Here is a 14,553-nt window from a genome sequence, read left to right as displayed (position 1 = left end):
TGTTCTGCCATGGCCAGCGAAGAGCCCGGATCTCAATCCCATTGAGCACGCCTGGGACCTGTTGGATCAGAGGGTGAGGGCTAGGGCCATACCCCCCAGAAATGTCCGGGAACTTGCAGGTGCCTTGGTGGAAGAGTGGGGTAACAACTTACAGCAAGAACTGGCAAATCTGGTGCAGTCCATGAGGAGGAGTAATGCAGTACTTAATGCAGCTGGTGGCCACACACTGATACTTTTGATTTTGACCTCCCCTTTATTCAGGGACACATTATTAAATTTCTGTTAGTTACATGTCTGTGGAACTTGTTCAGTTTATGTCTCAGTTGAATCTTATGTTCATACCAATATTTACACATGTTAAGTTTGCCGAAAATAAACACAGTTCACAGTTTGAGGATGCTTCTTTTTTTGTTGATTTTATTTACATTAGAAGTGCCCATCCAAGAAGGCTCAAGGTCATTGGCCACAGATAAAATTACTTCAAATCACATTATATCTACCGTAGCTTTCATTGGACTGATCCAGCTGGGAAAATACATTTTCAACGGACATCCAACTCGGAATTCCACGTCGGGAACACGGGCCTCTTTCTAGAGCTCCGACCTGAAGATCACTGACGTCATGATTTGACCTTGTTTTTTTCCAGAGTTCACAGTTGTCTTGAAAGCACCAGAAATCCAGAGAATGCCAAATGCCTTTAAGTTCCTCAGTTTTCACCCCACGGTGGCTGCATTGCACCTATAACGTATTGTAATGAAACAGCAGGGAGCAGGTCTCGAACCCTCGATCTTCGAGCCCGAGGTCCGGGGCGCAATCGATTGTGCCGCAAAAACATGCTCGTGCAGAAGGGTCGATTTCGGCGGTTATAAACCCAGGGTCGTTACACTACTCCCTCCTTTGAAAGAGCACGTTCTCGCGCTAGCTTGCGTCTCTACGTCGTACAGGAACGCGCTCACCCGCCAGGCACACGCACTGTCGTGGATGCAAGGTCCGATCACTTCTGACACCAATGTAATGAAACAGGTCACGAGCCCTCGACCTTCTAGCCCGAGGTCCGGCGCGCTATCGACAGTGCCGCAAAAGCATTCTCGTGCGGTAGAGTCGATTTCCACCCAGGGTCGTTACAGTATGTTTGCGGACTGCCATAATACCATAGAAGAAGAAGAAGAAAAAAACAACCGCCACCACAGTAGAACATATTTGCCACCACCAGTGACTGAAGAACCAAGCCGGTACCCCCAAAAATATTTGAATCCGGAACTTATTGTACAGTACTTGTTGTAGTGGGGATCTATTTGACGCCCTTAAGTATTTCCGGAAATAACACATGCAAGGGTAATCTTTACATAACGTTTGTCATTAAGATACTACACATCTTGGAGGTAAGATAATATATTTTTATTGGTGCTATTTGGACACGATTTGTGTGACTGTCATCAAGATCATGCCACCAAATGGTTTAAACTAAATTGACAAGGCGACTAGCTAGCATAGCTAACTTTTCTGTGGTCCATCGAGCGACAGCACTACAAGTTGTCTCTGCGCTCTTGTACGTTAAATTGTAAATGATTTGCTTTAATATATTTTAGAAACTCATCAAGGTAAAGATTTTACTACTGTGCTGGAGAAAAACTAAATGTAGCTCTCGTTGACGCGCAATATCCAACGCGTGCGCATGGACCAGAGCTAAAAAAGCTAGCTAGGCTAACGTCTGGCGAGTTGTTGACATTATAAATACCTGTTAGCTAACGTTAAGTAACAGTGATAGAAAGTTATTGTTCGCTAGCATTATTTCTCTTCAATGCCTCTAATATTTTATGCTGTTTACCGCTCGTTTTACAGTGACGACATACCTGCACTCAAGCATGAATGTGAACCAGGGCCAGGGGACAGTGGGTAGCGTTGATTCTGGCTACCGCTGGATATGACCACACAGTGCGGTTCTGGCAGGCCCACCGCGGCATCTACACCTGGACAGTCCAGCACCAAGACTCGGTATCCTTACCTTCACTTGCTTCACACGAATTTATCAAGACCTTTCTTGCAGATTAAGCCTTCATTTCGTTTCTAGACCAGCTGTTGTAACAACTTAGAAAGTGCTCAAAGTCTCCAACTCCTGGATACATTTTTGTGAACACCCCAGTGAGCACCATACTTTTAAAATATGTATTTTGCTCATAGGGATGTTGTTTCACAATGACTATAGCTAGCTACCTTTTAATATGTATGTTGTTGCACAATGATTATAGCTAGCAACCTTTAATTATAATCTTAACCAGTACTTTCAGCAAGTGAACTCCCTCGAAGTTACTCCCGACAGAAGTATGATTGCAGCTGCAGGTTTGTTCAGAAATAAAATATGCAAAACCATAAATATAATTATCATAATTAATGTGGGCTTGACTGTGTCTTTTGTTCTATTCCAAAGGTTACTAACACAGTATGTGTGATCTAAACTCCAATAACCCAACCCCGGTCGTAAACTATGACGGCATCAGTGGGCTGGATCGCTGGATGTACACAGGAGGAGAGGACTGCATGGCTCGCATCTGGGACCTGAGGTACTGTTGATAATACTGTCTGCCTGCCTGTGGGGCATGTTATGGCATTCTTACCAAGCTGGACATTGCTCTGGTCCAAGGTCAAGGAACCTGCAATGCCAATGGATCTTTCAGGTCAATGCTCCCATCAACTGTGTGTGTGTCTTCATCCCAACCAGGTAAGTCAGTGGCTGCGGTCCAAACACATAAAAGACACACCCTATCCCGTCACTCGTTCAACCTGCGATGATTGTGTTTTCAGCCACCGGTGGCTTGTGGGTGCTTTATATGCTCCACATTCAATTATGAGTGCATGTCTACTTATATTAAATATATGATTATTAATATATGCCTACTGTATGATAGCTAGCAAATTAATTAGCTAACTAACGTTAGCCTTGGTGTGTCTTTTGGACTGCAAAACTGATTTGATATATGCCACCACTAGAGGGTGCACTGTTACTGGACTGTCAGCGTTGTACTGTTAACTGTTGATAAACACCTAGGCTAATCCTAACTTTCTTTAAACTCTGTCTATTGTATCTAATTGATTCTCAATCGGGCTTGTGCATTTTCCAGGCTGACTTGATCGTGGGGGACGAGCGGTGTGATCCTTATCTGTGATCTGAAGACCGATCACAATGAGCAGCTTATTCCTGAACCAAAAGTGTCCATCAACTCAGTCAACATCGACCCTGACACCACCTACATGGCAGCAGTCAATAGCTCGGTCAGTATGCTTAACAAGTGAATTATATTATACTGGACTGTACACTCTTAATACATAATATACACTGAACATAAATATATATGCAAGGTGTTGGTTTCATGAGCTGAAATAAAAAATGTTCCATATGCACAAAAAGCTTATTTCTCTCAAATGTTGTGCCCAATTATGTTTACATCCCTGTTGTGGCATATCAAGAAGCTGATTAAACAGCATAATCATTACACAGGTGCACCTTGTGCTGGGGGACAATAAAAGGCCACTCTAAAATGTGCAGTTTTGTCACACAACACAATGTTACAAATGTCTCAAGTTGAGGGAGCGTGCAATTGGCATTCTGACTGCAGGAATATCCACCAAAGCTGTTGCCAGAGAATTGAATATTCATTCCTCTATCATAAGCTGCCTCCAACATCGTTGTAGAGAATTTGGCAGTACATCCAACCAGCCTCACAACCGCAGACCACGTGTAACCACACCAGCCCAGGACCTCCACGTCCGGCTTCTTCACCTGCGGGATCATCTGAGAACAGCCACCCAGACAGCTGATGAAACTGTGGGTTTGCACAATCCCGGTTTCAACAGTATCGGGCAGATGGCAGACAGAGTGTATGGCGTTGTGTGGGAAAGCGGTTTGCTGATGTCAACGTTGTGAAAAGAGTGCCCCATGTTGGCAGTGGGGTTATAGTATGAGCAGGCATAAACTACGGACAAGAACACAATTGCATTTTATCACAGGCAATTTAAATTCAGAGATACCGTGACGAGATCCTGAGGCCCATATTCATGACATTCATCTGCTTCCATCACCTCATGTTTCAGCATGATAATGCACGGCCCCATGTTGCAAGGATCTGTACACAATTCCTGGAAGCTGAAAATGTCCCAGTTATTCCATGGTCTGCATACTCACCAGACATGTCACCCAATGAGCATGTTTGTGATTCTTTGGATCGACATGTACAACAGCGTGTTCCAGTTCCCGCCAATATCCAGCAACTTCACACAGCCATTGAAGAGGAGTGGAACAAAATTCCACAGGCCACAATCAACAGCCTGATCAACTCTATGAAGGAGATGTGTCACGCAGCACGAGGAAAATGGTGGTCACACCAGATATTGACTGGTTTTCTGATCCACGGCCCTACTTTTTTTCTAAAGGTATATCTGACCAACAGATGCATGTCTATATTCCCAATCATGTGAAATCCATAGATTAAGGCCTAATGAATGTATTTCAATTGACTGATTTCCTTATATGAACTGTAAGTCAGTAAAATATTTGAAATTGTTTCTATTTTTGTTCAGTGTGGTAATTGTGATCTCGCTCTACCTCACAGGGAAACTGTTATGTGTGGAACCTGGCAGGAGGGATGGGTGACGAGGTGGCACAGCTCATCCCCAAAACCAAGATCCCTGCTAATAAGCATTACTCCGGCCGCTGCAAATTCAGCCGTGATTCTACGTGAGTACAACACACACACACCTCTTTTAAGGAATGTGTGCATAATACAACCTATACTAATCTGTAGTAGTCAGATTTGATTGCATGTCTTGTATAGTAAGTTTTTTTTTTTATGTGACTTAACTGTGTTTTTCCCAACAGGCTGCTGGCGACCTGCTCGGCAGACCAGATGTGTAAGAGGAGGATGTCTAACTACTCTCTGACGAAGTTGAGCATGGAGTAACAACCCTGGCGAGACGTCTCGAGGCTTGATGTGGGACTGTGCCTTCTCTGGAGACTCACAGTACGTTGTGACAGGTCAGTGCTAAGTTGTATTATGGTAATACTATGATCATTACTAAATGAGTTGTGTATTGACACGATCTAGCTCTGTTCCTGGAAAGCTACCATCCTGGAGGTTTTCACTCCAACCCTAATCTAGTGCATCTGATTCTAATTATTAGCTAGTTGATAAACTTAATCAGATTAGTTACAACTGGGGTTTGAGCAAAAAACGTACAGGAGGGTAGCTCTCCAGGGACAGGATTGAAGTGAAAACGTGCAGGAGGGTAGCTCTCCAGGGACAGGATTGAAGTGAAAACGTGCAGGAGGGTAGCTCTCCAGGGTTGACGTGAAAACGTACGCGGGAGTAGCTCTCTAGGGACAGGGTTGAAGTGAAAACCCACAGGAGGGTAGCTCTCTAGGGACAGGGTTGAAGTGAAAACCCACAGGAGGGTAGCTCTCTATGGACAGGGTGGAGAGACCTGATCTAGAGTGAATGATCGTTTTGCGTTTGAAAGTGACTAACTTCCTTCCTAGTGTGGATGGATTGACTTAACTGACTTTGGGCAGTTCTGACGTAACGATTAATAAATGTGTGATGTATGTGTTACAGCCTCTTCTGACAACCCGGGACTGCAGTGGTGTGGGGAGATTAAGAGGGAATACAGCGGCCATCAGAAGGCTGTGGTGTGTCTGGGCTGATGAGGAGGAGCTACTCTATAGCGAAGCTCTGTGACTGTAGATAAATATCCTCCTGTCTATGTTTGTCTCACAGCTTCTGCTTGCACAAAAGTTGATTATTTATGAGGGGAGGGGCTGTTTTTATATTTGTCAAAAGGACTACATTCAGGGAGAGTGTCATGGCCTTGTTTGTCTTATAGCTTGGACAAGGAGTTTCGTGATGGGCCACAGCTTGATGAATGTATTTAAATTCACTAACTTAATCAAAGGTGAAAGGTCTCAAAAGTTAAGTCTTTAAAAAATCTGATGGATATCTGGAAAGAGGACTGCATCCCACCAGTGACTGTTCAGGATATAACAAGGCTGCATCCCATGTGTGATCGTACAGGATATAACAGGGCTGCATCCCACCAGTGACTGTTCAGGATATAACAGGGCTGCATCCCACCAGTGACTGTTCAGGATATAACAGGGCTGCATCCCACCAGTGACTGTTCAGGATATAACAGGGCTGCATCCCACCAGTGACTGTTCAGGATATAACAGGGCTGCATCCCACCAGTGACTGTTCAGGATATAACAGGGCTGCATCCCACCAGTGACTGTTCAGGATATAACAGGGCTGCATCCCACCAGTGACTGTTCAGGATATAACAGGGCTGCATCCCACCGGTGACTGTTCAGGATATAACAGGGCTGCATCCCACCGGTGACTGTTCAGGATATAACAGGGCTGCATCCCACCGGTGACTGTTCAGGATATAACAGGGCTGCATCCCATGTGTGATCGTACAGGATATAACAGGGCTGCATCCCACCAGTGACTGTTCAGGATATAACAGGGCTGCATCCCACCAGTGACTGTTCAGGATATAACAGGGCTGCATCCCACCAGTGACTGTTCAGGATATAACAGGGCTGCATCCCACCAGTGACTGTTCAGGATATAACAGGGCTGCATCCCACCAGTGACTGTTCAGGATATAACAGGGCTGCATCCCATGTGTGATCGTACAGGATATGATGAATTCCAGTAACGAGACTAAATGGTTTGCAACATTTACTCTGTGGTGCTTTTGTCTTGATACTCTTGTTTTTTTTAGTGTTAAGTGTTAGCATCTTTCCATTTTCTTTCTTTTTAGTACCCTAATTAAGAGAATCTGTACACAACTTGGTTTATTGAAGGGATCAAGTCATTTTAAGACATTCCAGCAAGAGGAGGCATAGGAGGGACTAAGGTGGCAGGGGCTGCAGTATTGAGAGTGAAAGCCGGCTCCTGTTCCCTGGTTGTATTCAGTGTTTTCTGGAGCCGGCGACACTCCGGTTTCTTAGCAGGGATGAGAAGTAGCACTTTGTTTCCATGATCAGTGCTGGTATGTGCTGCCTGAGACCGGATGATGCAGGTCACTCCGGCAGGTAGTAGAAGCAGACAAACACACAGATGTTACTGGGGAAGCAGATGTCTATGCAGAAGTAGACTAGACACTGTTTACCTGGACCTTCACAGAGAGAGAGAGAGAAGGTCTGTTACTGAACAGGCAGTTTGGGTGAAAAGACCAACAAAACCCCAAAGTATGCAAGTCATAACTACTGCCTGCTAATGGAACCGTATCTCCATTGAGTTTTACTCACTTGGTGATTCAGAGTAGCAAATTCATCCTCTGAAATAGTTGGCTATCAGTGCTCTCTGCTATAGAGAGAGTTCGATACTGTATTGGTCATCTACCTGCTGTAGTTAGGTAGCAGTGAGTTCAGCCTAAAGGTTGTTCTTATTTACTGCTGTGACTTTGTAAAGGTCACACACCACTTTTTTAGGATTATGTTTCTCACGCTGTTCTGGAAAGATCTGCCAGCACACAGACTGGGAGCTGCTCTATTCTGGAAACATCTGCAAGCACACAGACAGGGAGCTGCTCTATTCTAGAAACATCTGCCAGCACACAGACTGGGAGCTGCTCTATTCTGGAAACATCTGCAAGCACACAGACAGGGAGCTGCTCTATTCTAGAAACATCTGCCAGCACACAGACTGGGAGCTGCTCTATTCTGGAAACATCTGCAAGCACACAGACAGGGAGCTGCTCTATTCTGGAAACATCTGCCAGCACACAGACTGGGAGCTGCTCTATTCTGGAAACATCTGCAAGCACACAGACAGGGAGCTGCTCTATTCTGGAAAGATCTGTAAGCACACAGACAGGGAGCTGCTCTATGCTGGAAACCTCTGCCAGCACACAGACAGGGAGCTTCTCTATGCTGGAAACATCTGCCAGCTGCTCTATGCTGGAAACCTCTGCCAGCACACAGACATGGAGCAAGGAACTTGTTTAACAATAGGGCTCAGGTCTTTGCTTTGACTATTGACTTCTCAGAATTTAATATAACATTTGACACACTTTAAAATAAAATGCTTCACAGTTTCATCTTTAATGCTTATGTCATTGTAAATGCCAAGGCAAGTGAATGTGTATTTAGCATGTAGCTAATGATGTGAAGAAGGGTAGTCCCACTCCCTGGTCTCACCGTTTTGTCTCCTGGTCCATTGGATGGAGCTGTTTTGACACAGGGCCTATAGAGGCTCCTCCAGGGTGGACACGTCCACCTGACTGCCCCCCATCACCCCCAGAAACTCTGTCTGTCTCTGGGTCTCATTCCCCAACAACACCAACTGACTCTCCTGCAGGAGATGATCACATTTGTAATTGTTGGAGCACATTATTTCAGGATTATTAGGAATGATGAGAATAAGCAACATGTACACCAGAGGAGTTATGATTGAACTCAGTGGTTTTTCAAAAGACAAATAAAAATGGTGTAAATTAACATATAATGACAGAATGGTTCAAAATAGCTGTTGCAGACAAACTCAAGGTGTAATTATAGTGCAGTATCTTTATTAGATCACTTCAGTGGTCTGCCAGGTTATTGTCTCTGCTCTGGTCTCTCTCATTTGGCACAAAGACCATTTAGTAATTGCACCATGTACACTATTGATGAGTCCGATAGGGACCACTTAACATGCCGTTATGCCTGAGCAAACCTTCTAACAACCTGTTTCCCTCCACTCTGAAGAGCATTGTGCTGCAGAATGAAGAGATTGACCCCAGAAAGGCCCAGCATTAAGTCTATCCAGTAAATCAGACACTGAATGACCACAATCAGTGGGTGGGTCTGATGCTAAAGTCTAGTTTTATGAGATACTTGATACCATGCGAGTCACATCTCAAACGACTCCGATAGCATGAGAAAAGCATGAAACACTTAGGATTTTGACATATATTTTGAGAGAGCTATTCTATGTAAGTAACTAAAGTCTATACAACCAATGAATGATTGAGTCCAGCTGCAGTGGCCCTTCACTATGAGGTAATGACATGAGTAGCTTCATCACACACAAGCTCTTGTGAATAGATTAATTAGCCTAGGCCTAAATTAGATAATCATTATTCAATTTGATCTGAGCAAGTAATCATCTCATGAAGTAAAATAACTAATGAATAGGCAGCAAGGACACAGCTGGATGTCATCATGGCCCTGTAGATTCACAGTTCCACAGCAGAAAAGCACCCCGTCCATTCTGTAATGACCATTGACCACACATAACCAAAAAGCATACCTCATTAAAAGTGGTCCTCTGCCAGATTGGCCCTTTCCTCGCTAACCAACCATAGTTTCTCCTCTTTCTCCAGTACAGCGATGCCTTAACAAACCAAGTAGTCCCCAAACAGAGTGGCCATTGTGCAGGTCTGAGCCTCACTGCTGTCCCAACCTGTAAGGGGATCCAGGGGAGGGAGGGGGCTAGGAGGATCAGATGCCCTGAGGAATTCAGTCCTGGAGAGGCTCACTACACTATAAGCATGTAAGGCCCCCCTCTGGACTGGGAGAGGAGAGGGATGCCAAAATCAACACCCCTAAATCCGATAGGGTCTGGCTGGGTATGGAGAGGGAGGCAGAAGTGGCACTAAGCTATGAGTCCCTTCCTATGATCCACCCCTACTGCCACTTCACACATTAGCAGCAACAGTGTGACTCACCTCAGCTCCAATAAAACAAAGGTTGGTTTGGAGAGTGGCTGACACAGTAAGCTGTTTCTGCATACCCTTTAGTTGTTGCCATGCCAATTTAAGTCCCAAAACGGCATAGTTCCTCTGAGACTCATATGATGTGAAATCCAAAGTAGTATGTTTCATACGCTGTTATAAATTGAAAGAGTGACCATCTATACCTGTTGCGTTGATAGCTGGAGGAGGGAGTGCACATTTTCAGAATCAGATCTCTCCATCTTACGCAGAAAGCAAGTATCCCGGTTCTCAGTCTTGTAACATATCAAACCCTGCACAAACATGAGTCAGTTCAGTGAAGTGTTGTTGAATACCGAGAAACAGCCACACCAATAGAATGGTTGGAGCTTGTCTCAGTTCAATAAACTTTCAACTCAGAAAAGTCTTCCTACATGTTTGACATCAAAGAGCACAGTGGACGTGTGGTTGGCCTGTGAGGTCACCAGGTTGTTGTGCTTGCCCACCAATGCTGATCGGTTGATCAGGGTTCCAGTCTGATCCGGAACTGTGATTCTAACAACCTGTAAAGACTACAGTAGAGGGATAGGTTTACTCAGTGTAAACTCACTATCAACATTGTGATTGTACAAGTGTGAGCGAATATTTTGTCCATCAACTACAGTCATGTGTGCTTCTATGCTTGATTGGGCTACAGCAACTCATAGTTTAAATGCCAGATACAAAGCACTGCGTTCCGACAGGTGAATCAGATGTGAGTTGTCTCTCCTACCTCTTCGTCTGGATGTCTGAGCCATAGATGCCCTGTGACGCTGAGGGCGATGATGACAAGGAGGAGAGTGGCACCGAGGGTCACCCAGAATGCCTTGTGTGGGAACCGGTAGGACACTGCTGGACCGTTGAGGATGAGACCATTCACAACGACAGATTATCACAATCTACATAGTCATTCTTGTCTGGGTGGGTGTCTGTTTATGGATTCAACAATATTGTTGACTTCAACAACACGTTTTCTACAGTTTAAATGACCCACCTATACTCTGAGTACAGCACAAATAATATCACAACTTTGTGTTTCTATGAAAATGACCTTTCCAAGAGAAATATGTAATAAAAATAAACTTGAGTCCAATAAAAAAATCCTAATTTTGCCACAGATCATTTAAAGCACCACTGAGGTACAGATGAATCCCACTCCTACCACACATTGTGAGTCCTCCAACCTGCCAGTTTCTGAGTGTTTCCAGCACCTCACCATCCTGCGTCTCCTGACTTCTCTCACTAACTTCACCCTTCTCTCAACTATCTGCATGGAGCTGTGGTCATGACCAGCACTGAGACGCTCTGCGATACACCTGGTCAACTTCTCTCTCTCCAGACCCGTCTCCCCCTCTCACAGAAACACACGGGTGACAGGCCAAACCCTTCAGCTGGCTACCCTCACCCCAGACAATGGACAAAGGGGCGAGACAAACTCACCTCTGTGGACAGGCTCTGTCAGCCAGGGCAGGGTTATATGAGGAACGGTCCAGGTCGATGAAAGGCCGAGGTGACTTGAAGAGCTGTAGTGTTAATAACACCAGGGTCCAGCGCAATCCACAGGGTAGGCTTTGATTTTGGAAAAAGTATGTGTTTATTTTTTTGTTTGACTTGGGTCAAGGTGAATACCGTTGTCAAGGACAGAGGATAATAGTTTGATTATTGTATTGGCAGTACAGACAATGTGTTTCATGTATTATAGACACTAAGTTACTAAGACTTACATTTCAATAAACACACTTAACAAGACAGTTGATTATTGTGCAAACCCATAACCTTCAAATCGAATGGGAACAAATAAAATGTAGTTATATCTTAACATTTACAATACATCAGGATACAATATAAGAGTATAAGCCAATTTTTAAGTATACACCCTCAGATGAATGGGTAATGTAAACTGGAATAAACAACTCAGCATTGGTACAGGGAACATGACAGTGGACAACATTAGATATATCATTCCTGATTCATTGTCAGTGCACTCCAGTATTCTGTATTTCTGCATAGCTCTCTGCCTTAGATCAACAATTTAGTGACATGTGATTGCAAATGTTAGCACACAGATGAGGGAGTGCGTCCACATTTCCCATGACTGTGCTTGAGATCATTGCTACAGAGGGATATTGAGCAAAGGATACAGGCCTTGCCCTTTTCCCTCTTCACACAGCACAGACCTTTCTCTGCCATTTCCCGAACAACTCATTTGAAAAAATGTTTTATCAACACTGGAAATCAGGAGTGGCTAACTCGCCCTGGAGAACTAATGGATGTGTAGGGCAGGTTTTTGTTCCAGCCTTGCGATTTGTTTCCTTTTTTTGCTGCTGAATCTATGCGGTATAATGCAGCAGGGCTGGAACAAAGGCTTGCACACCCAGTAGCGCTCCAGGAAGAGTCAGCTACATCTGCTGTAAATCTTGAATATATATTCAGAATATCTATAGCACACTGTAGTTAAAATAACTTCAATCTATACTGAACAAAAATATAAACGCAACATGCAACAATTTCAAATATTGTTCATAAGAAAATCAGTTAATTTAAATAAATAAATTTGGCCCTAATCTATGGATTTCACATGACTGATATGCATCTTTTATTTATTTTTTATTCAACTAAGCAAGTCAGTTAACAACAAATTCTTATTTACAATGACAGCCTTGGAACAGTGGGTTAAATGCCTTGTTCAGGGGCAGAACAACAGATTTGTCAGCCTTGGATTCAATCTAGCAACCTTTCGGTTACTGGCCCAAAGCTCTAACCACTAGGCTACCTGCCGCCCCATCTGTTAGTTACAGATACCTTAAAAACTAACCAGTCAGTATCTGGTGTGACCACGATTTGTCTCATGCAGCGAGACACATCTCCTTCAAATAGAGTTGATCAGGCTGATCACACCTGATGGTAAATTTAGTCACTACTACAGTTTGGCGTGATGGTAACATTCTTACATTTTTGATTAGACGACCAGTGTTGGAATCGCAGCCTGCAACATGTAACGTCATAAATACATTGGAATTTTGTTTCGATGGTGGATTAAAGTACAGATTTGTATACATTAGTGTAGTTTGTTTCCTGATGTCTTAGTATTATAGAAGCGGTTGATTCGCTTATATTCCTGAATTTTCACATCCATAACCCAGAAAAACACAGGGATTTCAGACGCACATAGTCCTTAACGCTCTTTTATAATTAATCAATATTAACCAGTCATCAATCCAGACTCAAGTCTCACTGAGATAAAACCTATTAAGACTGGTTATCCTTGTAGAGCAGGCAGGAGTTCTGAAATACTCTCCACATAGTAGTCAGGCACCGGCCCCAGCCGCTCCAGACAGCCACTCTCCTGATGGCCCTCAGCGTCAGCCACAGTGGACACCCCGGTCAGGGTTAGCAGGGTCTTCAGGCCACAGTTGGACCCCAGAAGAAAGTCCCTGTCCAGCCGGTCCCCCACCATGAGGCAGCGGGCGCTGTCCAAGCCGAACTGGCTGGCCACACAGTCATACATGATGTGTTTGGGTTTGCTCACAGTCTGGGCCTGGCGCTGGGCTGCGGTATCCACAGCCTTCAGGATACAGCCCGTCCCAGGTGGAGACAGAGAGAAGAGGACAACACATTCAGTGTTGTTGACACTTGAACATAGAGTAACAGAGATGAAAGATCTAACTTGGGGAAGTGGAAAAACCCTCACGGCTCACTGTACGCTATTACAGATCATTAACACAACAGTCATGTAACCTCCCTGTATGTGAGCACTACTGTGGCAAAGATGGTGCACACACCACGAACAGTAACCACAGTCTGATTGGTTCATACTCCAGCTGTTGTCTCTGCACAGACATCCTCCTTACCTGGGAAAGCTTTGCCTTCTTCCAGGGGCAGTCTGGTGTCAGTGTTGGTTCCCACCAGTAGACAGTCAGGATTGTTGAGGTACTGCAGGGCTCTGTTCAGTTTCATGTAACTGAAGTGTTCATCAAACCCAACAACCACAGCCTTCACCTCAGGGTCCAGTGGCACGTTGGCCCAATCCATCTGGACACCTGATATAGGATCAGGCCCCACACCTGTCTGCTGGATCCCAACCTTCTCTAGTTCCTGCCTCATTGCATTGCTTCCTATGAGATACACTTTGCCATGCAGTTTGGAGACCTTTTGAGGTACATTGCTGAGCAGTACGCCGTTCCAAACACATCATCCTCTGTCACGTTGAATCCCATCAATGCCAGTTTGTCTGCATACATCTTTCTAGTTTTAGTGTTGTTGTTGGTGACGAAAAACACTTTCTTTCCATTCTTCTTTAGCAGATTGATAACGTCAGGGGTGCCAGGGATGGCCCGATCCCCTCGCCAGAGGACACCATCACAGTCGAAGAGGACATTGTCCATAGAATCGAGCATTTTCTTTATCAAGGGACCGCTCAAACCGGTGCATTTTGACACAGTCATTGGGAAAACGTGTGTGTACTGTCAACTACCGGCACCTCTTGTTCCTAACTAGATCAGTCAGTGTCCAAAAATAACTGCCAATAAACATTACTGTAGGCTACCACTTGCTTGCAGACAACCCACGACATAAAACGCAAAATGTACGAGAACAATCTCCCCCGACAAAAATATGACATTCAATTAAAACGAGTACTATTTCATGTGATCTTGCAATTGAAAGTTAAGCGAAGCTTTTCCTGAACTTCGAGCATTACATCAAATCCATACTGTAACACATTTACTCACCGGTTTAAAGTGGCAGGAACGTTCATGGGGTCGTCACTAGTTAACGCAGCCACACAATCATAATTTTGGCTAACCCCAGCCCATTTCTACA

General features: G+C 44.4%; 1 protein-coding gene and 2 pseudogenes across 1 annotated transcript in view; 1 reads left to right on the top strand and 2 right to left on the bottom strand.

The window, feature by feature from the left end:
- The first annotated feature begins 1,026 nt into the window (after window positions 1-1,026).
- The window catches only part of LOC139381600 (delphilin-like), a 76,406-nt gene continuing 62,879 nt past the window's right edge, over window positions 1,027-14,553 (top strand). The window contains exons 1-5 of the mRNA XM_071125252.1: window positions 1,027-1,382; window positions 2,280-2,561; window positions 3,120-3,270; window positions 4,608-4,732; window positions 4,874-5,029. Of these exons, the coding sequence (XP_070981353.1) occupies window positions 4,984-5,029 (46 nt within the window). The 5' untranslated portion in view covers window positions 1,027-1,382; window positions 2,280-2,561; window positions 3,120-3,270; window positions 4,608-4,732; window positions 4,874-4,983. The remainder of the gene's footprint in view (window positions 1,383-2,279; window positions 2,562-3,119; window positions 3,271-4,607; window positions 4,733-4,873; window positions 5,030-14,553) is intronic.
- On the bottom strand, window positions 7,079-10,951 carry LOC139381599 (BRICHOS domain-containing protein 5-like; annotated as a pseudogene).
- Window positions 12,992-14,177, bottom strand: LOC139381948 (glycerol-3-phosphate phosphatase-like; annotated as a pseudogene).

Source organism: Oncorhynchus clarkii, chromosome 23 (assembly GCF_045791955.1).
Source record: "Oncorhynchus clarkii lewisi isolate Uvic-CL-2024 chromosome 23, UVic_Ocla_1.0, whole genome shotgun sequence".
NCBI lineage: Eukaryota > Metazoa > Chordata > Actinopteri > Salmoniformes > Salmonidae > Oncorhynchus > Oncorhynchus clarkii.
This window is presented reverse-complemented; position numbering and strand designations above follow the sequence as displayed.